This window comes from Gossypium hirsutum, chromosome A12 (genome assembly GCF_007990345.1).
Source record: "Gossypium hirsutum isolate 1008001.06 chromosome A12, Gossypium_hirsutum_v2.1, whole genome shotgun sequence".
Taxonomy (NCBI): Eukaryota; Viridiplantae; Streptophyta; class Magnoliopsida; order Malvales; family Malvaceae; genus Gossypium; species Gossypium hirsutum.
Genome location: NC_053435.1, coordinates 74945392 through 74967879, shown reverse-complemented (window position 1 = coordinate 74967879; position 22488 = coordinate 74945392). Strand labels below are relative to the sequence as shown.

The 22488-nt window shown below is 35.4% G+C and overlaps 2 protein-coding genes across 3 annotated transcripts; both read left to right on the top strand.

The window, feature by feature from the left end:
- Window positions 1-1426: 1426 nt before the first annotated feature.
- On the top strand, window positions 1427-2857 carry LOC107921836 (cation/H(+) antiporter 2-like). 2 transcript variants are annotated; one of them, XM_041082718.1, is made up of 3 exons: window positions 1427-1749; window positions 1877-2128; window positions 2226-2857. In XM_041082718.1, the coding sequence occupies exons 1-3, from the start codon at window positions 1594-1596 to the stop codon at window positions 2250-2252; spliced, it is 435 nt and encodes a 144-aa protein (XP_040938652.1). In that variant the 5' UTR covers window positions 1427-1593; the 3' UTR covers window positions 2253-2857. The 2 variants fall into 2 exon arrangements, with proteins under 2 accessions (XP_040938652.1, XP_040938651.1); XM_041082717.1 differs by having other exon boundaries at window positions 1877-2857.
- Window positions 2858-3028: 171 nt separating this feature from the next.
- LOC121203241 (cation/H(+) antiporter 1) lies at window positions 3029-4585 on the top strand. Its single transcript, XM_041082715.1, has 2 exons — window positions 3029-3942; window positions 4040-4585. The coding sequence occupies exons 1-2, from the start codon at window positions 3092-3094 to the stop codon at window positions 4326-4328; spliced, it is 1140 nt and encodes a 379-aa protein (XP_040938649.1). The 5' UTR covers window positions 3029-3091; the 3' UTR covers window positions 4329-4585.
- The last annotated feature ends 17903 nt before the right edge of the window (window positions 4586-22488 follow it).

Genomic DNA, 22488 nt, shown 5'->3' with positions numbered 1-22488 from the left:
AGATGAACCAAAAATTGATTTTGGTTTTATTTATTAAGCATTAATTAAATAATTACTAAAATAACCTTAATAAAATAACACCAAAATAATTCATTTAATGACCATTATCGTCCATCAACGGTAATAGTGGCATAATTCCATTTTAAGGACTTAGCAATTAATAAACCATAGCAATTTAGTGCTTTAACAATTAGATTATCACTTTTGCATTTTACATGATTAAGTCCTTTTTGCAAATTGAGTACACAAACGATAAAATTTTCGTACAAAAATTTCACACATATCAATTCACATATTTTAAGCACGAAATATAATATTAAAATATTTTTTTGACTTGAATTTGTGATCTCGAAACCACTATTCTGACTAGGGTCTAAACCGGGCTGTTACAATTAGGTTTGGAGTGTCACAGGCTAAGTAGAACAAGCTATGTCGCAACTACCGGAGGTGATATCTTGACCTTGGGAGTTAGAAAACTCCAAGTTGTGACATTGATCTTCCAAGGTTGCAGCACTGCAACTGTTTGCTTGCTTCTTTCCTTATTCTCCCTTGATTAAGTCCCTGAAAAAACCTTACCACACATTAAGTTCCAATTGACTTGTAATTGAGGTTTTTATTCATAAAAGCATAAAATAAAATAAAAATCTCAATTAAAGTACATTGTAACTTGAGTAATGAAAAATGATTAAATGACTTGAACACTGTTCAAAACCAAGCTTTTTCAAGTGTGAAAAGGGCTTAATTTGTCATACCAAGATACAGCGTATCAGTCTTCAAGCCTAAGTGGGTAGCTCAACTCATAAACAAGTCTACTTGAAGCCCACTTGCCCTACACATGGGCTTCACTTTGTCTCAACTCGTCACATGAGATCACAATCCCCCTCGATCTTGTCTGTTCATGGTTCACCACCATGTTGCTTGCTTATTGCTCACATGATGCTCGCCCCTCGTGGTACATCATTGGGGATCTCTCGTCCCTAGGCTCAAGTTTCATTTGGTCCGCCAAGTAGGACACAATTTCGAAACATGATAGCAAGCTTGGTTCAACCCAAAACACAAGCCTAAAATTTTACCCAAACAATCCATATTTGTAATTTTTTAACCCAAACTCATTTTAGGCCCACTCATATTATTTTTAGTTTAATATTTTATATTTTATATTTTTCCATTTATGAAAATATTATATATATTAAGATTATAGTATATTTTTACCATTGCAGGCAAGGGATATTATCTTTAATCGTTGGCATTTATGATATTTGGTGATGCGTGAGTCGAGTCAAAGAAAATAAGGTAAATTTTAGGAAAGTGCATAGCATGCAGGGAAAGAGAGGAAAAAAAGGGGGTCAACAGACCTCGTCTTTATATGACGAATTCCCCGGGAACAAAGGGCGTCCATCAGAAAGCAGAGGATACAGAGAGGGAGGCCCAGCAAAGTAGTGGGAGAGGAAAAAGAAAGAGAAAAACAAAAAAAAAGAAGCAAAGAGTTATCATCAATTGGCAGGGCAGCCTTTGACGACGTATCTCTGCTTGACCAGACCAGACCAGACCAGCAATTAGATATTCTTAAAAAAAAAAGGAGCAAAATTAAGGATGGAGGCAACAGAACAACTAATGTGTCAACCATCGGACTCATTTAACCCCTTGATCACAACAAGCTTTCAGGTCTCTTGTATTCTTGTGATTTCACATATTTTTCATCTAGTCTTGAAACCCTTGGGACAACCTGGACCTTTTGCACAACTTCTTGTAAGCATTCATCTTCATATATCTATATCCATATTCATGATTCTTAAAGGCATGCAGTTATCCATATATAAAAAAATTATTTTATGAATGTATATATATATGTATTGTTGAATGCCTTCTGTATCAGGCTGGCGTTGTGTTAGGCCCCTCATTGTTGTCCCGTATACGAAGAGTTAAAGATTTTTTCATCCAGGCTTCTGCTGCAAAGTATTATCAGTTCTTTTCATTCGTTTGTCGAATGCTATTTATGTTCTCCATCGGCTTGGAAACAGATGTTCCTTATTTAAGACGCAACATTCGCGTTGTAAGCATAGTTGCAGGAGGGGGATCAATTCTGGCCTGCTTGTTTGGTGGACCATTCTTCTGGTTACTTATCAAGGTATTCAATGTCACCAAGGAGCGATTTGCATTTTACCTTCTTACCTTGACAGTTCTAGCAAATTCAGCCTCTCCTATAGTAATCCGGATGATTGCAGAAACCAAGTTTGACACGGCTGATTTAGGGCGAATGGCAATTTATTCTTCCTTGGTCAATGAAATGTCATGTGTAACAATCGTCAGTACACTTAAAGCTTTCTCCTCCTTCGGAAGATTTGGAGGTGCAATCCTTATTACTCTTGTTACAGTGGCTGTTATCTTTGTGAACAAGTATCTATCATACTTTTTCAATAAATGAAATCGGAATAATAGATTCGTTTCGAACAAAGAAATCTTCGTTATAATGTTCCTTCTTACGTGTCTTGCTCTATATGCCGAGTGGGTTGGCTACACAGCTATTTTTTGTTATTTCCTGGTCGGCCTCATGTTTCCTAGAGAAGGCAAAACGGCTCGGACATTGTTGCATAAGCTCACTTACTCTGTAAATACCTTCATTCTTCCCGTCTACTTTGGCTACACGGGATTCCAACTTGATATTAGCAATATTTTCAATAAATTGACTCTTGCTCTCACTGTCCTTATGATCCTGCTGAGCGCTGGAACTAGAATTGTCGGCACCCTTGCTGCTTGTCACTATCTAATGATCCCGTGGAACGAATCTGTCATCCTTTCTTTGTTACTCTGCTTGAAGGGAAACTACGACCTTATACTTATTAATACAAACCCAAACCCCAATGTAAGCTTCTTCTCAATCTCACGTATGCTTGCATGCATGCATTTGAGTCCTTAGAAAGCTGCTGTTGAAGAAAGGATCACAGTATCGACTTTATGCCGCCAAATTGTCATCCTTGCTTTCCTCAATGCTGATTTTCTTGTTCTCTTTTGGTTGCAGATGGTTTGGGCTGCGGATCTTCATGATTTCCTTTTGACTGTAGTAGTGCTAAACACATTGATCATAGGCCCAATGGCTGCCATTTTACTGAACAGAGAAGAGTCTAGTGCTCAGTATCCTACCATACTGGAAATACTTAATCCAGAGAGTGAGCTCGGAATATTGGCTTGTGTATATGTCCCAAGGCATGTTTCAGGACATGTTAGCCTCATCTCAGCATTAGGCGGCTGTCCAACTGCACCCATCAAGCCATACATGGTGCATCTAGTAGAACTTCCAAAGAAAAGGAAAAGCAAATTGATGTACCATCAACTAGAAGATGGTGATCAATACAGCGATGAAGAGGAGTATGGAGGAAATGATGTGCTAGAGATCAATGACGCTCTTGATGCCTTCATCTCAGAGACCAAAATATTGGTCCACCAGAGTAAAATTTTAGCATCGTTTCTGACCATAAATGAAGATGTATGCAATGGTGCAGAGGACTTGCGGGTGTGTATTATATTCCTTCCGTTTCACAAGCACAAGAGAATAGATGGGAAAATGGAAAATAGCATGGAGGAAATAAGGGCTATAAATCAGAAGGTGCTTCGGCATGCCTCATGTTCAGTGGGCATCTTTGTAGACAGAGGGCAAACAGGGTTCCAACAACCACATGGTTCTCAATGCGTGCAAAATATAGCAATACTGTTCTTTGATGGGCCTGATGATCGGGAGGCTTTAGCATGTAGCAAGAGAATTTTGATGCATAGTAAAGTGAATTTGACAGTCATCCGCTTCCTGCAAAAAACGACAGCAAGTAGAAGCAGCAATTCATGGATTAACGATGCTTCCCAAAAGGATGAGGAGGTGATCATGGCAATATCAAATATTGGGACAGAGAACAAGATAGACAATGCCTTTGTGGAGACCTTCTATAACAGGTACGTACCGTACATGCATCCAATGGAATGAAAGCCTTAAAATAGAGATATATATATGGGTTTTTTTTTTGACATTGGCTTCTCTTGTCTTGACTAGGTATGTGGCACAAGGTAGAGCCGGTTTCGTGGAGAAGTACGTGAGCAGTGGGCAGGAAACGGTAGCAGTTCTAAGAGAAATAGCGGATTCGTATTCATTGTTCATAGTTGGGAAGGGAGGGAGAGGAACATGCCCCTTGACATCTGAGATGAGCGATTGGGAGGAGTGCCCAGAGCTTGGGTTGGTTGGGGATCTTCTGGCCTCTTCAGAACTAGACATTAGCGGCTCGATCTTGGTCGTCCAACGACATCGGCACTCTGAGGCTGAGGGAGGCTTCCTTGATGACTAGTTACTACTTTTGCTGCCTTACACTTTTCCTCATTTACTGCAAATGTAGCCATACCTTTATGCATACATGTAAAATTAAAGTTTTCTAGATTAGTTTACTTGACCTGCCAAAGGTTCTGCTTTAGGTTTTTAAACTCCCGATAGATAGTGGAACTGTTAGGTACGTCAAAATTCAGTTCCTTGAGAATGAATGATCAAAGTTTGTTTTATTTTCCAGAAAGTAAAAATTAACAAAGAAAAGTACAAATTTATAACAAATTTGATTTGCCTGGTTGAGATTTGATAATAGTTGTGGACATAATAAGTAGAACGCTAGGAAAATTAAACATACAAGAGTTGTTTAGGCATTTTGAAATTAATCTACATTTATGGAGTCTTACTCAAGGAATCAATTTCAAGTTACAAAGAGAACAATGTTTTAAGTCCAATCCCTTTCACTCTAATTGCAACTTTACATTTGTACACAAGAGTTATTTGTTTCGATCTCTATCTTTCTACCAGTAATAGGTATTGGTATTTATCCGAATTTCGTCCTCTCATTATCAAGTGAGAAGGTGGAAACTATTCTATATAATTATTTTTATAGATAGTTTTCATGAATTAAAAAATCAAAAAAGAATCCCAAGGTTTTTAAAATTCTTTGTTGTACAATGAAAAAGAAAAAAAGACTTAGTTTGATTCATACACTTTACTCGCTTAATCACTTCACAAATGTCTTGATAGATCATTTAATAAAGATAAATATTCTCACACCTTAGTTTCCCAAATAAACAAAATAACCCTCAAAATATTATACTTAGTCACCCATCCCTTGACACATTATTTGTTCATCATATAAGCCCATCCCTTGAGACATTATTTGTTCATCATATAAGCTTATTGAATGCCTTTTGTTCAACTTTTTAAAGGTGCAATTTACTCATAATTTGAAAAACCATTCTTTCTTAACTCTAATTGAAGAGAGTGCATAAGACTTCTAATCTATTAAGACTCTTCTTTAGTGTTGTTATTTGCATGTGACACTCTTCTTGTGTCAAATGTTTGAAGAGTCTTCATAGATTCTTATTCTTGGACCTAAACAAACCGTTTCTGCTGCTGATTTGCAAATAAAAAATGAAAACAATAATAGCCAAAAACTGACAACTAAACGTATCAAGTTGTGGTTGGAAGTTATGGATCGTAAAATGGGCACATGTAACCTCACACTATTCTTGCACAACTTACATTCTAAGTGTAACACCCCTAACCTGTATCCATCGCCGGAACAGGGTTATGGAACATTACCAAAATTTACAGATTAATTAACAGACATTTCATATCATCTAGCATACATATCAGAAACCAATCAAAATCAATTATATTGTCCCTTATGCAAGCCCTCGAGGCTCAAAATACACATTGGAAATAAGCTGGGACTAGATCGGATACTCAAAGAATTTTTCAGAAAACACCAAAATTTTTCAAAGGTGCAGGGGACACACGCCCATGTGGTTAGGCCATGTGACTCACACGGTCAAGAGACACGCCCGTGTCTCGGGCCATGTAGGTATTCAAAATAGGGATACACGGCTGTGTCCTAGCCCATGTCCAAACTTATGAGCTCTCTGACTTGGGCCACATGGCCAAGCCACACGCCCATGTGCTAGGCCGTGTGAGCATTCTGTTTTGTGCAAATTAAGGATACAGGGGACACATGACCATGTCACCTAGACGTGTGTCACACACGTCTCAGACACACACTCGTGTCTCTGCCCATCTGGACAAAATAGGTCATTTTCTAGCCACATTTCTCACCTAATTTGCAATCAGCCTAACTCAACATTTTTTCACAATAAGCAGCCTTAACAAGACACTTAAAACAAGCCAAACTCAAATCTTATACATGAGATAACATCACATAAATCCAAATATCCAAGCTTACCTAATTGACCAAATACACATATATACGTATTTTACCAAAATATATACCAATTTAAACCAACCATCAACATACCTATAGGATTTTCATTATTCAATCATTTCAAACACACATCAAACATGGTAAAACAACTTATACACACATCAAAAGATATCCATAACAAGCCATTAAAATGGCTAGTCTCAATAAAACATCTACTTGCCAACATTGGCTAAACTAACCTATACATGCCATTATAACCAAAATTAATTTACTATTTATACCGAATGAGTCATTGGATAGTGTGAATTTGCTCCGACCAGCTTCCAACCAAAACGAGCTTTCGAATTACTATAAAACATGGAAAATAAAACAGAGTACGCATTTAAGCTTAGTAAGTTTCGTATAACATGGAATTTAACTTACCATTTATTCACATTTAAAGTAAGCATACCAACATAACCAAACCAATTTGGCCAAAAGTCAAAACACATATCCTTAAAACATTAGCCATGTAAACACATATAATAGCTCATAAACATGGATGAACATAGTCATTAAGCATGTTCCACATACATGTATCAAGCATATCATGTTTCAATTTACAAAGCGATATCTTTTCCATGTATTTTAGGTATATAATGGTAATATTTCGTTTTGAACTTATATTGTCTTATATAGGAACTTTGCCTGTTGAACCATTTAAAATATCATTGGATACACAGGTAGTACACACGAAATATATAGATCTATAATCCGTCAATTCATATACACATATGCTCATATGAGCATGTACACGGAAAGCTCTTCCGAGCTATATAACAGGAAGCTCATGTGAGCTAAGTAATGAGAAGATCATATGAGCTGTATATTAGGAAGCTCATGAGAGTCAAGTATTGGGAAGCTCAAGAGAGTTGTGGTGTATCCGCAACACATGCAGGATTACAACCATATCGGGAACCCTAATGATATGTCATTTGTATCCTTTGAATTTCTAAGGTTCAAACGGGACTTGATAATTATCGAATATGTGATCATAATTATACATAGAAATTTTTACAAATCGCACACAACAATATTCAATTTAGAAAATTTAAATATACAATTTAGTTACACGAACTTACCTCGATAAGTATATGTAGATACGAAAGTTACTAATTTGATACTTTTTCTTTGCCTCGATCTAACTCCGTATTAGGTCTATCCGGATCTATACGAATGAATTTAACTTAATTTAATATAATTCATATTCAATTTAATCCAACACACATCTTTGGAAAAATTAATATTTTGCCCATATACTTTTAATTAATTACAATTTAGTCCTTAGGCTCGAAAAATGAAATTCATACAATTTAATCCTTATTCAAGCCTAGCCGATTTTCATACATATCCATAGCAGCCTATGTATTTCACAAAAATTTAGAATTGTTTTCCATTAAATTTTCATCTTTTCAATTTAGTCCCTAATTGACAATTTCATAAGAATTCTCTTTACAAAAGTTGTTTATCTTCAACTATACTCATCCATGACAAAACCCTATTACTTTAACAATTTTGCAAATTAATCCCCGAGATACCAAGATTAAGCTATTACGATCTCAAAAACATAAAAATCATTAAAAACGAGACTATTCATACCTAATTAAGCCAAATAAGTTTGCTAGAATTCAAGCTTCCATGACTAGGGTTTCCATATTTTTGATGAAAGATGATCAGAATGAATGATAATAATAATTATTTAATTCATTTATCATCATTATTTTATTAACTTTCCAAAATTAACCTTATCAATTTCTTGAATTTCCAATGATCAATAATCATTCTTATCTACTAACTACTATAAGGACCTCTAATTCAAAATTCCATAGCTTTTGATACTTTTAACTACTAGAATTCAATTTTCACAATTTATGTAATTTAGTCATTTTTATCAAGTTAGGCATGTAAATGATAAAATTTCTTAATGAAATTTTTATACTATATTTCTATCATCTGTAGACCATAAAATAATATTAAAATAAATTTTCTTCTGACCTCAGATTTGTGGTCCCAAAACTATTGTTCCAACTTCATTGAAAACGGGCTGTTACAACTCTCCCCTTAAAGGAATTTTCGTCCTCGAAAATTTTACTAGTAAAAAGGTTTGGCCTAAAGGAATTTTAACATTAGGGCACTCAATTTGGTGAAAAGGACTAAATTGCAAAAAGTGCAAAACTTGAGTTCTATAAGCTAGAAGTGTCTAATTATTATGAAATTTTAAATCGAAGGTCCTTAAATGGTAATTACACCATTGATTAAGTTGGTGGACAAAAATGGACATGGTTAGGTATGTTTCTAAAGTTTTTCTTAAGGGCATTTTAGTAATTTGGTAATTAAATGAATTAAAAAGCCAAATTAAAAGCCAATTTTTGTCCATCTTCCTCCCATGGCTGAACTTTACAAGAAGAAACCATGGCTAGGATTTTTCAAGCTTCCAAGCTCGATTGTAAGACCGTAATAGCCCCACTTTTAATGATTTTTATGTTTTTGAAATCCTTGTAACATGATATATCTATTTCTACCACTAATTTAAGACATAATCAAAGTTTAAAATTTTACCCATGATGGATATTTGAGTATTTTGATGTTTAATGGTAGAAAAAGCATGTTAGTTGTTTGATAAATAACTTTTGCTAAGTGATTTTAGATGAAAATGGCTAAAAAGGACTTATTTGTAAAAAGTTGTAAAATGGGTGTTAATGTAACACCCCACACCCGTGCCCTACCCCTGGATGATATATGAGGCGTCATAAAACTTTAACACAAGCACACGATCATTTCCAGTCATCAAGACTTGATCAAATTTAAAACTTTTTGAACTTTGTTTAAGCTTCCTAATTCGAGTCTACAAGGCCTCACACATTCATTAGAAATCACTCGGAACCAACTCGAGTCCTTAAATCAGCTTAAAAAAATGATTTTTTAAACAGGGCACACGTCCGTGTGGAAAGGCAACGCGCCCATGTGGTCATTATAACATGGCCGTGCTGATGGCCCATGTGGTTCACATAGCCTAAGCAGAAGGGGACACGCCCGTGCCCCGAGCCCGTGTGAATGAAATTCTAAATTCGAACCTTGAAGGGTTTTCACACGGCTTGACACACGCCAGTGTGTATGCCCCGTGTCCTTCATATGGCCATTACACGCCCGTGTCCTAGTTCGTTTCTAAAAACCTTGACATTTTTTTCTGACGTCAGCACCCATTTTGGGGCACACGGCCAAGGCACACTCCCATGGCTAAAGGCCGTGTCCTCCACACGGCTGAGACACACGGCCGTGTCTCTGCCTGTGTGTTTACTACCATGCATTCTGACTTGTCAATTTTACGTGCAGGGGACACACGGTTGAACAACACGCCCATGGGGCTAACCGTGTGTCACACATGGCCTAGACACACGCCCGTGTGTCTACCCATATGGACAATATAAGGCTATCTTCCAAGCCTGTGCCACCCTGAAACAAAATCTAATATCAACCAACACATCAAAGATTAACTTAATATGATTTCTCAACCAAACAACCATAGTTAAGACCCATATACATTACATATATTCAACCATGCAAACAATTTCACATTCATGAAAGGCCAGCTTGCATTCACGTAATAATTTTCAATATTAGCCATTTTCCATTGCCTTATACAAAATAAATCTAATGCTAAAGTAAGCCAACATATTTGGCCAATTAACAATGACACAAAACTCAAAAGTCAGAGTCCTATACATGCCATAATCTAACTATACCAAGTGCTTTGATTGATAGTGTGATCGATGCCTTCAACGTTCGTTGATCCACGAGCTAATTAGGCGGCACTATAAGAAAATGAAAAGAAACGGAGTAAGCATAAAGCTTAGTAAGTTGCATAAAAACAAACAACAACTACTTATCATAAAGTAATATGCTCATAACCTTTCAAAGTTTACTCATGAGTACCATAAAAAAGTGTAAGTACAACTTACTTCTCACCATCCAATACAACTCATATAGCATACATTGAGACCATATCTCATACATCTCAATTAGGTACCTGTACCACTCACCACAAAATCATAACTTTCCTCATTTTGATATAATTCATAAACCTTTTTGTTGAACCCTTTGGAATACTACTAGATACTCAATAGCCCTAACATGGGTTAAGATATCGACGCCATGTCCTAGATATGGTTTTACACTAGCTCTCATCTATCGGTGTTGATGCCATGTCCCAGACAGGTCTTACACTAACACACCACAAGCTGACGCCATGTCCTAGACAGGTATTACACTAGCTTGTATATCGCGAGGCCGATGCATGTCTCAAACATGTCTTAGCTAGCTCTAGTCTCAATGCCGATGCATGTCCCTGACATGTTTTACACTGGCTTAAATATCTCGAGGCCGATGCATGTCCCAAACGTGTCTTACACTGGATCTCATGCTGTGGCTGATGCAAGTCCTAGACATGTCTTACACTAGCACACTTATCACCCATTATCATGGTACAAATATACAAGCCTATTCCAAAGGTTCAACGAAAGTCTTTACTACGTAAATTTCTCAACATGTATTCTCATATTCAAAAATCAAGACAATTTATACCATATCACTCAATTACACATTATAAAGATATAGTTGCATTATTAACATACAACTTACCTCGGTATTAAAATATGGAGACTATTTCGACTTAGTCCGCTAGCTTTGTTTTCCTCGGTCTAGTCCCAGATTTTGTAATTCTTCATCTAAAATGATAAAAATTCACAGGTTTAAGTCACTTTATCGATCTAGGTACTCAAAAATTTATAATTGGGCAAAATGACCATTTTGCCCCTAGACTTTTACAAAATGACCGTTTTACCCCTAGACCCAAAAATCAATTTTTATCATATTTTCTCACTAACCAAGCCTAGCCGATTACTTTTTATACTAGAAACAGTCCAAAATTCTCAATATTTCACTCATTTATCACCTATTTTACAACTTATACAAAATGGTCCTTTTTAGGGTTTTCATAAGAAATCTCTTCACAAAAGTTGTTTATTTCACAACCATGATTCATTTTATTCCATAAAATTTTAGAAAACAACATGTCTACTATCATGGAAAAACCCTATACTTTTAACCATTTTGCAAAATAGTCCCCTTGTTAGAAAGCTCAAGATACAAGGATCTCAAAAATACAAAAATATTCAAGAAAATCCCTCAAAATCACTTTGTAGAGAGACTAAATGGCTGAAATTTCAAGCTTCAAAAACTCGTCTAATGGCTGATATTTTTCGTGGAAGAAGGAAAGGTAAAAAGAGATGACAACATTTTTCTTTTATTTTATTTCTAGACAATATTAAGTCATCATTTTACCTAACCCTTTGACTAGATAAGTTTTCTTGTCTCATGGCAGGGAAAGCCTCTCTAAAGGATCTAATTTCCCTTTAAAGACTCCCAATTTAGGTTCTCTAGCTAACTGCTACCCTTAACTATCAAAATAAGACTTTTGCACTTTATGCGATTTAGTCATTTTTTGCAATTAAGCTCACAAATGCTAAAATTAATTCAGTAAAATTTCATGCACTATTATAATCAGGCTATAACACCAAAATAATAATAAAATAATTTCTCTGACTCTAAATTGGTGTCTCGAAACCATTATTCTGACTAAGCCTAAAATCGGGCTGTTACAATTAAAATGCGAATAAAAGAAAAATGTGGGCTACTATAAGCATGTATAAGGTTCAGCTAGGCATGAGTATTGAAGAAATTGAGTACATTTAATTTTACTAGCCTAAGGACTAGAAAGTAAAAACATGAAACTTTAGGGGCAAAATGTAATTTTTTCATAATATGATTTTGGGCTGATTTGAATAGTATAATGATTAAATAAGTTAAATGTGATATTATAGATCAAGAAAAATGAGGTTCAGAACTAGAACGGGAGAAAAACGAGTATTTGACGGTTAGGTCTTTTTTGCCATTTTTATGCCGAGGTAATTTTGTATGTTTAATAAGCATTAAATTATATATGTACAAATGCTTAATTGATATAACTGTGGTAAATGCTATATTATTGAAATGAAATGTGAATGTTATTGAGTACAATACTACGAAAATGACCGACATAGATTCGATACAGAGGAAGTTCCGGTTGAACCTTAGGAATAGATAGGATACAAATGTCATGACATTAGGGTTACAGTAAGACCATATCTGGGATATGGCATCCAGATGAGACTTTGTGTAAGACCATAGCTGGGCTATTGGAATCGATACGAGATTACATGTAAGACCATATTTGGGATATGGCATTGGTATGGTACGGTGTGCGCGAGATTCCCAAGTATCCTTTAGTATTCCAAATGGTTCAACAGGTAATTTAATGGGTATGCCAAAGATAAGAAAGAGCATGTAAGTATTATGAATTGGTACAGGTATGTACGTAAAGTTTATAAGCATTAATTTCATTAAATTATGAGTTCATAATTTCTATGGGAATGATTTTGTGAAAACCTTGTGATTATTGATCTATACTTGTGATGTACGATATACATGGTAAATTCGGTTAGCAATCGTGTAATTGGCTTCGGGGAAAATTGAGTTATGATATAGCATGTTTTATTCACACAAATTGTGATATATCAAATATGAGAAAAGGAAAGATTGACATAATTGCCTATTAAAATGACTATGGAAGTATAGGAAGATATGAGCTTTAAACAATTGAAAGATGTTAAAATATATGCTTGAAATGTGAATACTCGTAATTAATGTGTATGTTTATTATGAGGTTTGAAATGATTGGTTGATTTTGGCAATCTACTGTAATGGAGAGATTATGGTTGTTAGGTTATTGTCAAGACATGTTAAATTATGCTTGTGAATTTATAGAGCAAATAATATGACTGAATAAGTTATAACTACAAGTTCATAGCAAATTGTACTATCTTGTGTTTAAATTGTTGGACCTAATAAAAGATTAATAAGAGTTGCTTCTTATTTTCGTACGGACTTACTAAGCTATATAGCTTACCCCCTTCCTTTCCCTGTGAAGCTAGCTCAGGTTGGAGATCGCCGGAGATCCTATCACACTATCAAGCTATCATTTTGGGTATTAAAGATTCAAGTATTTTGAGTTTATGGCATTTATAGGAACTCGGTCTTTTGGTCATATGTATTGGTTTGTAAAGATTCATGGTTCATTTTGTATATAGTCTTGGAAGTTGGCTAATGTTGGTTATAAGTATATTCATATATATGTCAATGCCTTTGGTGAATGTGAATTGTTTGGAAATGTGATTTATGGCATGAATGTGAAATGTTTGGTAATGTGGTCTATTGATGAGGTGATAAATTTGTGTGTACAATAAGGTAACTAGAGAGTAGTTAAATAAAGCCTAACGAAGATGAAATTGACATGAATGATTTATGGCATGATAAATGTTGTGTGTGTGATAAATTTTGATATGGTATTGGTATGTGATGTTCATAGTTGTAAATGGTTTGGTTGATCTTACATGCTTGAATTTGTGCCATGTGATGTTGTATAGATGTGTGCATGTGAGGGTGGCAAAATGGCTTGGTAAATAGCCTTTTTTTTGTCCACACGGGTAGACATACGGGCGTATGTCTGGGTCGTGTGTCCCCTGCACCTAAATTGTTGCAAAATAGAATGCTAAAAATCGAGCACACGGGTAGAGACATGGGCGTGTGTCTCAGCCATGTGAAGGACACAGCCTCGAGATACGGGTGTGTGTCTTGGTCGTGTGACTTCAATTTGTTCTTGGGTGACAAAAAAAGTTATATGGGTTAGGGACATGGGCGTGTGTGACCACACGGCCTACCCACACGGGCATGTCCCAAGCCGCACAGGCGTGTGACCCTTAAAACATGAAAAATTTTCTAAGTGTTATGAAATTTTCTAAAGTTCTCGGTTTAGTTTTGAAACGCTTCCAAAGCATGTTTTGGGCCTTTTAGGCTTGATTTAGGGACGATAAGATTGGTCATTGAAAAGTTTTAATTTGATGCCAAATTTATGACTTGGAAATGTATGTTTGCTTGTGTTTAATTCTGATAATGCCTCGTACCCTATTCCGACATCGAACACGGGTAAGGGGTGTTACATTTAGTGGTATCAAAGCTATGGTTTAGTCGATTCTCGGACTAACCCAGCATGTGTGAGAGTCTAGCTATACATGCCATATATAACCTGAGATAGTGTGATATCTCCCGACTCTGATGAAATTGTTTTATTGAGACAGAGATGCTTTCCAACCGAGCTACTTTCAAAAATGCTGAAAGTGATACTAAGATATTTGAAAATGTGTTTGCGATGAGTCGAAACTTGGAAAGGTATGAATAAGAGTTCATGATATGTATGTGAGGATGTACAAAATGAAATAACCATAAGTTGAGAAATATGGGTAAAATGTCATTGTTATGGTTGAACTTTGATGTATTATGGTGATTTTATGAAATGAAATGACAGTTTATATTGTGATAAACTCATTCATTTTTGTTTGGCATTCATATGATGTTATGTGCCTGACTTGTTTGATTAAGTGAATGTAATAAATAAACTTACTCAAAATTTATGGAATGCATGTATAAGTGCACTTGTTTGAATGAGATAATTGGAAAGTTCGTGTAACATAAATATGTGTGTTAATTTTCTTGAAGTGAATTATATAACTATGATGATATTATGATGATGATGAATGTTAAGTCACATGTATGTATATATGAGAGTCAAGTTAGAGGCTTTACGACCTCACCCCCTTACCAATATGGTATTTTATGAAGAAATTTCATGAGATTTATGTTGAATGAGCTCACAAGTGAGAGACTAAAGAGTTCAGTAGCGGAATACCTAATAATGTGGTCGGAGTTGAGAATAGTTTGGCAAGTGAGTACAGTTTGGAAAAGATGCTAGGTTATTCTAAAAATATTCAGATTTCGCAATGTCACTGTTAAAGAAAAAGTTAATCTCGGCTAATCAACTAATTCAGGCATGATGTCTAAAGTATGTATTCGCTGGAATTTCTTCTAGATTGATTTTCGTTAGTGAATGGAATAATACGGGATTAACGATGACAGAATTTGTTAGAGAAATGATATTGAATCGTGAAGAAGTCTGAGTGTAACAATTGTAATTGACTAGATTTGTAACATCCCGAATTAGGGCCTAGTCGGAACAGTGGTTTCGGGACCACAAATTTGACACATTAATTTTTTTTATTATATTTTTATGGTCTACAATTTCACGGGATGATTTCGTGAAAATTTCGATCAAAAATATTGACATTTGGGCACTCAATTTGGTTAAAAAGACTAAATTGTAAAAAGTGCAAAAGTTGAGTTCTACATGTTAGAGGTGTCTAATTGTTATGAAATTCTAAATTGGTGGCCCTTAAATGGTAATTATACCATTGAATAATTTTTTGGACAAAAATGGACATGAAATGGGTGAACTAGAATATTTTTATGTTAGGGGCATTTTAGTAATCTAGTAATTAAAATGAATTAAAAACAAGATTAAAAGCCAATTTTTGTCCATCTTCTACCCCATGGTCGAAAATTTCATGGAGAAGAAATAGCTAGGGTTTTTCAAGATTCCAAGCTCGATTGTAAGTCCATTCTAGCCCCATTTTTAATGATTTTTTACGTTTTGGAAATCCTCGTAACAAGATCTACTCATTTCTACCCATATTTTGAGCTAGGGTTTGTGCTTAAAAATTTACCCATGGATGACATGCATGCGTTTTGATGTCTAATGGTAGAAAATGAATGCTCAGTGTGTAATAAACAACTTTTACTAAGTGATTTTTGGTGAAATTGTCAAAAAGGACCGTTTTGCAAAAGTTACAAAATTTGTCATAAAAGTTTGATTTAGTGGATATTAGGGGCTGCTATAGTTATGAAAATGATCCAACCAGGCTTAAAATGCGAGGAAATTGGATAAAAATCATTTTACGAGCCTTGAGAAAAAGTGCAAATATGTGAAAGTTTAGGGGTAAAAATGCAAATTTATAAAAATATGATTTTTGGACCCATATGAATAATGTGACTAATTATTAAGCTAAATGTGATATTATAGATCAAGGAAAATAAGATTCGGGCATAGATTGGGAATGAATGAGATTATGGACTAAATCGGAATAAATAGTCGTACTCGCATTCGAGGTAAGTTTGTATGTAAATAATATATCGATTCTTTTTATGTTATTATATTTCATTATTATATGAGATGCGGCTGCCTATAGAATGATCATTTGATGTAAATTACGAATCGAAATAGACTATGAATGAGTTTGTTAAATGTTGAAAAGTGAGGAATTTTCCGGTTGAACCTTCAGAATAGAAATGATACGAATGATCCATTGTCAGAACTCTTGTGTAGTACTATGTGAAGGTTACTATGTGTTTAAGATGGTTTTAGGTCACATGTGTAGTACTAAATGCAGGCTACTACGTGTACCAGATAGTTAGGTCTCATGTGTAGTACTAAGTCTAGGCTACTATGCGTACCCGACAACTTCAATCACGTGTGTAGTACTAAGTGCAAGCTACTACGTGTATCAGATGGTTAGGTCACATGTGTTATACTAAGTGTAGGCTACTACGTGTACCAGATAGTTAGGTCGCATGTGTGGGACTAAGTGTAGGCTCCTATGTGTACTTGACAACTTCAATCACGTGTGTAGTACTAAGTGCAGGCAACTACGTGTATCAAATGGTTAGGTCATGTGTGTAGTACTAAGTGCAGGCTACTACGTGTACCAGATTCTTGGTCGCATGTGTAGTACTAAATGCAGGCTACTATGCGTACCAGATAGCTTCGGTTACAAGGGTGGTAATATGTGCAGGCAACCGTGTATCTGTTATTATTTTGATGAGTTCAAAAGGAAATCGACTAAGTGAAAATACATGTGAACATGACCATGTGATGAATAAGTGTAGGTATATGTTTGTGGAAATTTATAAGCAATGTGCTCGATAGTTGAGCGACCTTTCGGTAAGATGTTATGGAGTAAGTGTTACAATGAAAGTTACTACAAAGAAAACATGAAAGAGTGAAATTTGTAATAAAACAGTTTTGGACAACAGCAGTTGTGTAACTTTGAAAAATCACCAAAAATCATGAAAATCAAATTAGAGGTTGAATAAGATATGAAATTAAATATTATTGAGTCTATTTTCTTATAATGGAAACGATGTAAGCAGAAGAATTTCATATTATGAGATATTTGAATTTTTGTGAGACAGGGTCAGAATGATTTCGGAATCCCCTATTTTGACTTGGAAATATCATTACAAATTGTAAAAAAATAATTATGGGTTATAATTTATATGATTAAAATCCTCAATGAGTATAATTTCAAGAGAAATATATGGGAACATTAATCAAAGCCCGTACTATGAGGTAATCGATTTTTAGTAAAGAAAGGTTGAAGCTGTCAAGCAGCATATCAGGGGTAACTTTAAAGAATAAACTGTACTTATTGGCTAAACCAAAAATCCTGGAAATTTTATGGTAAAAATATATATGAGTCTAGTTTCAGGGAAAATTTATGAATCTTAATTTGGTGTTTCGTATCTCCAGATATAAATAATTTAGTAACTATGACTCAAGAAAACAACATGACCAGAAAATAAGTAAAAGTGTAATTATGATTATATTTCCATGGAATCATGTTGATAATTTTCTTATTATTTTCATATGGACTTACTAAGATTTAAGCTTACTCCCTCTTTTCCATTTTGTTTAGTGTTTCCAGGTCAGCTCGGGGTTGGAGATCTTCGGAGGCAGCATCACACTATCAAGCCAATATCTTTGGAATATTGTTACATATGTTAGAATTATCAAGTGAGTGGCATGTATAGGGACCTAGTTTTATAACATGTGTTATTATAATTTGGCCAAATGTATTGGCCTATATTGTGCAATTGATTATGACTTGTAAATCTAGCTATTCATGTTGTGTCTAATAATTGTGATGTGAATATGCCTATTTTCCATGCATGGTTGGTAATATGTCATGTGTGTTGAATGCATATTTTATGACCAATCGAGGTGGTCATGACCATGAATTAAATGTGTAATGTGAAAATAAAATGATAACGCCTTGAACTTGGGTGTTTGATGGATAGTTTGGTAACCATAGTACAATGGTATAAAGTAAGAAATAGTAATAATGTTAAATTGAATATGGAATTGGTGTGGAATGCCTTAGTCAAGCATATTGTTTTATGCATGTGAAATGTCAACACTATATAAAGTTATGACTTGGCTAGAAGGTTATGCTTGCTGATAAGTTGAAATTAAATAGACATGAAGATAACTATGGTATAAAGGTATAAGTGGTAAGGTATTTGATAAAGCCAAATGAATAAGATATGGTGTGTCTAGACTTGATTTAATGTGAGAATGTGTAACACATGTATGTTTATAAGTAAATGAAATATATGCATCATAATTGAGGATGTTGAATGCTTTTGGATCCATGTTTGTGTGTGTGCATGTAAAGGGTGACAAAAAAGGCTTGGAAAATAGCCTATGTGCTGGCCACACTGGCAGAGACACGGCCGTGTGTCTCAGCCGTGTGGAAGACACAGTCTAACACACGGGCGCGTGACTTGGCCGTGTGACCCTTATTTGTTTGCTGACATCATAAATAGAGAGTTACACGGGCTGAGGACATAGGCCTGTCCAGAGCCACATGGGCGTGTGAGGCCACACTGCCTACCCATACAGGTGTGTGACTCTCCAAAACATGAAAAATTTTCTAAGTGATGTAAAACTTTCAAGGGTTCTCGATTTTAAGTATTATTTGAGTTTCGTAGACCCAAATAAGAAAAAATGTACATATGATTGAATATTTCGAAATATGAATGAAATTTTATGGCCGAGTTTGTATGATTGATTGCGTTTAAGTCCGATAATACCTCGTATCCTGTCCCGGCGTTGGACATAAGTAGAGGGTGTTACATTTAGTGGTATCAGAGCTATGGTTTAGTCTGTTCTTGAACTAACCTAGCATTAATAAGAGTCTAGCTATACATGTCACCAATCTGTGATAGTATGATGTCTCTCAACGCGAATGAGAACCATCTTGTTTAGGTAAAGGTACTCTCCAACCGAGCTACACCGACCATGTTAAATGTGATGCAAAGGTATTTTAGTAAATTACAGTTATGATAAGCCTAAACTCAGAAAAGTATGAATAAAAGTTCATGATATGTACGTGATAACGTGTGAGGTGAAAGTTCATGTCGTGATGTGTACCTATGCTTGTTTCATATTCATATGATGTTGTGCACTTGATTTAGTTTATTAAGTGAACGTGACAAATAGAAATTCATGAAGGTATGAATAAAAGGTTCATAATAACATGATACAGATAAAATGTCATTGTCCCGATTGAACATTGAATGTTGATGGATTGCAATGATATCTTTAAATGAGATAAAGGAAAACATTATGATAAGCTTATCTATGTTCAGTTGATAGTTCTATGATATATATGATCGATTTGCTCTAGCAAATGTATGTATTTGGGTAACACACCAACCTTATTGATGGAACAAATGTTCGTGTATACTTGTTTGGATAATTATAATGGGCAAACTCGTATAGTTCAAGTAAATGTGCTAAAATTGATTGAATTGAGTTATATGATGGCAATGATATGTATAGGATGATGAGCAAGATAAAAGTTTTGATTGTGACATACTTATCCATGTTTGTTTGGCCCTCATAAGATGTTATGTGCATGGCTTGTTTGATTGAATGAATGGCATAGGTAAAGTTATTCAATATCCATAGAATGCATGCATAAATGCACTGGTTTAAATAAGATAATTGGAAGGTTTGTGCCATATAGGTGTGAATAATAATTTTCTAGAAGTGGATGTTATGTTTGTGTAACACCCCAAACCCGGCCTGAAAGTTTGGCTCGAATCTGGCGTGTCACATTGAAGTGTTTTTCGGAAACCATGTTTCCATTAAAAACCCTTCTTAATAATTAAAAACTTATACCCTTTTTAAACCTTGTTAGAAAACCTCAGCTGAATAACATTCTTAACAACTTTGTAAAAATCCTGGCAGTTGCGGAAGCTTAATTTAAAAACAATTGCGGTTACGTGATGTTTTGAACAACATTAGTTGCTTTGGAAAACCGTGTTCTAATACTAGCAATTATAAGAACAATAAATAAAATTACAAATTTGAAATCCAAAAAATTGCAACGGCTTTACTACAACCCACATAAAACATTTAAAAGTAATAATCAAAATTGTAACATAAACAGTGTGTGTGGCTTCCTCCGAGCCCCTCACAGCCTCGATCCGTCTAAGGCTGAAAATTACCTGAAAGGTTAATAAACGGGGTGAGTTTACGAAAACTCAGTGTGAAATCCCCTACTATAAAAGGAACAGTCAATCATATAAAAGAATTAAAAGTCTGGCCCCAGCCTTACTTACAGTTTCAGTATCAATTGGGCCTTAGCCCACTATAACAGACAGTACCAGATGGACTTTAACCCATTACAGAATAAGAAACATTATCAGAACTAGAATTAGAATCAGAATCAGAATCAGGTGACAGAATCAGAATCAGAATCAGTATCAGGTAACAGAATCAAAATCAGAATCAGTATCAGGTAACAGAATCAAAATCAGAATCAGTATCAGGTAACAGAATCAAGAATCAAAAAGTGAATGCAATCCCAACCCAATCCAGCCTATAACCAACCGCTACACTCCACCCGTACCAGCCCTACACTCCATGTAGGGAATAGCTCAACCCACCCAGCCCTACACTCCACAGTTGCAGCATTGCTACTCAGTTATCAGATATTGTGACAGAGTCACCAGATACAGATATTGTGGCAGAGCCACCAGAACAGATAATGTGGCAAAGCCACTTAACAGAATACGTGGCACAAAGCCATCGATAACTGCATTATGTTAGGCACATAGCCATCAACTAGAGTAACATAACCGGCACACAGCCCTAGGTAAATGTGATCGACACAGAGTCGTCAATAACCATATATTGGCACATAGCCTTAGGCAAATACGTTTGGCACACAACCATAATCAGGTTGGCACAGAGCCATATGTAGGTTGACAAAAAGCCATAATCAGAAGGCTTTAAGCCATCAGTAGCTGTATCATGTTAGGCACATAGCCATCAGCGACGGTAATATAGTCGGCACACAGCCTCGGGTAAATATGACTGGCACTCAGCCATTGATCGGTCCACAGTCATCTTGGGAGACTCGTGCAACCTTATCAAATCAGTACGAATATACGGCTCTTAAGCCTTCGGTGGATCCACAGTCGTCAAGCAACCATGCGATCCTAACAGATCAGATCTTCCTCCGTACAAAATCCCAACCCATGCAACATGTCATGTATGCAGAATGTCATGCCCATATTTGAATCAAACAATCACAGTCAAGTCATTCATATACCAACATATATTAACAATCAAATTCGTCAACCACACAGTCCAAGTTAGTCACTTGACCACAAGGGCAAAATAGTCATTTAACACCTTAGGGGCAAAATGGTAATTTTACCCCACAAAGTATCTCGGTAATTCCACCCTACAGGGGTATTTTAGTAATTCTACCCTACAGGGGTATTTCGATAATTCTACCCTATAGGGGTATTTCAGTAATTCTACCCTACAAGGGTATTTCGGTAATTCTACCCTATAAGGGGATTTCAGTAATTTTGTAAATCGAGGGTAAAACGGTAATTCTGTAAATCAAGGATACTTTGGTAATTTTACAAGTCGAGGGTATTTTCATAATTTTACAGGTCGAGGGTATTTCAATAATTTCACAAATCAAGTTTATTTTGGTAATTTTACAAACTAGGGGTATTTTGATAATTTTACAAACCAGGGGTATTTTGGTAATTTTACAAACCAGTGGTATTTTGGTAATTTTATAAACAAAAGGTATTTTAGTAATTTTACAAACCAAGGGTATTTTGGTAATTTTGTAAACCAAGGGTATTTTGGTAATTTTACAAACCAGGGGTATTTTGGTGATTTTATAAACCAATGGTATTTTAGTAATTTTACAAACTAGGGGTATTTTGGTAATTTGGTAAACTAAAGTATTCTAAACAGGGATAACAATACGAATGGCCCTAAAGCCTATTCTCGGCCCAAATGGGCCCATACGCTCGTGTGGCCCTTTTAGCCGAAATCTAGCCACAGATATGAGATTCACTTAGC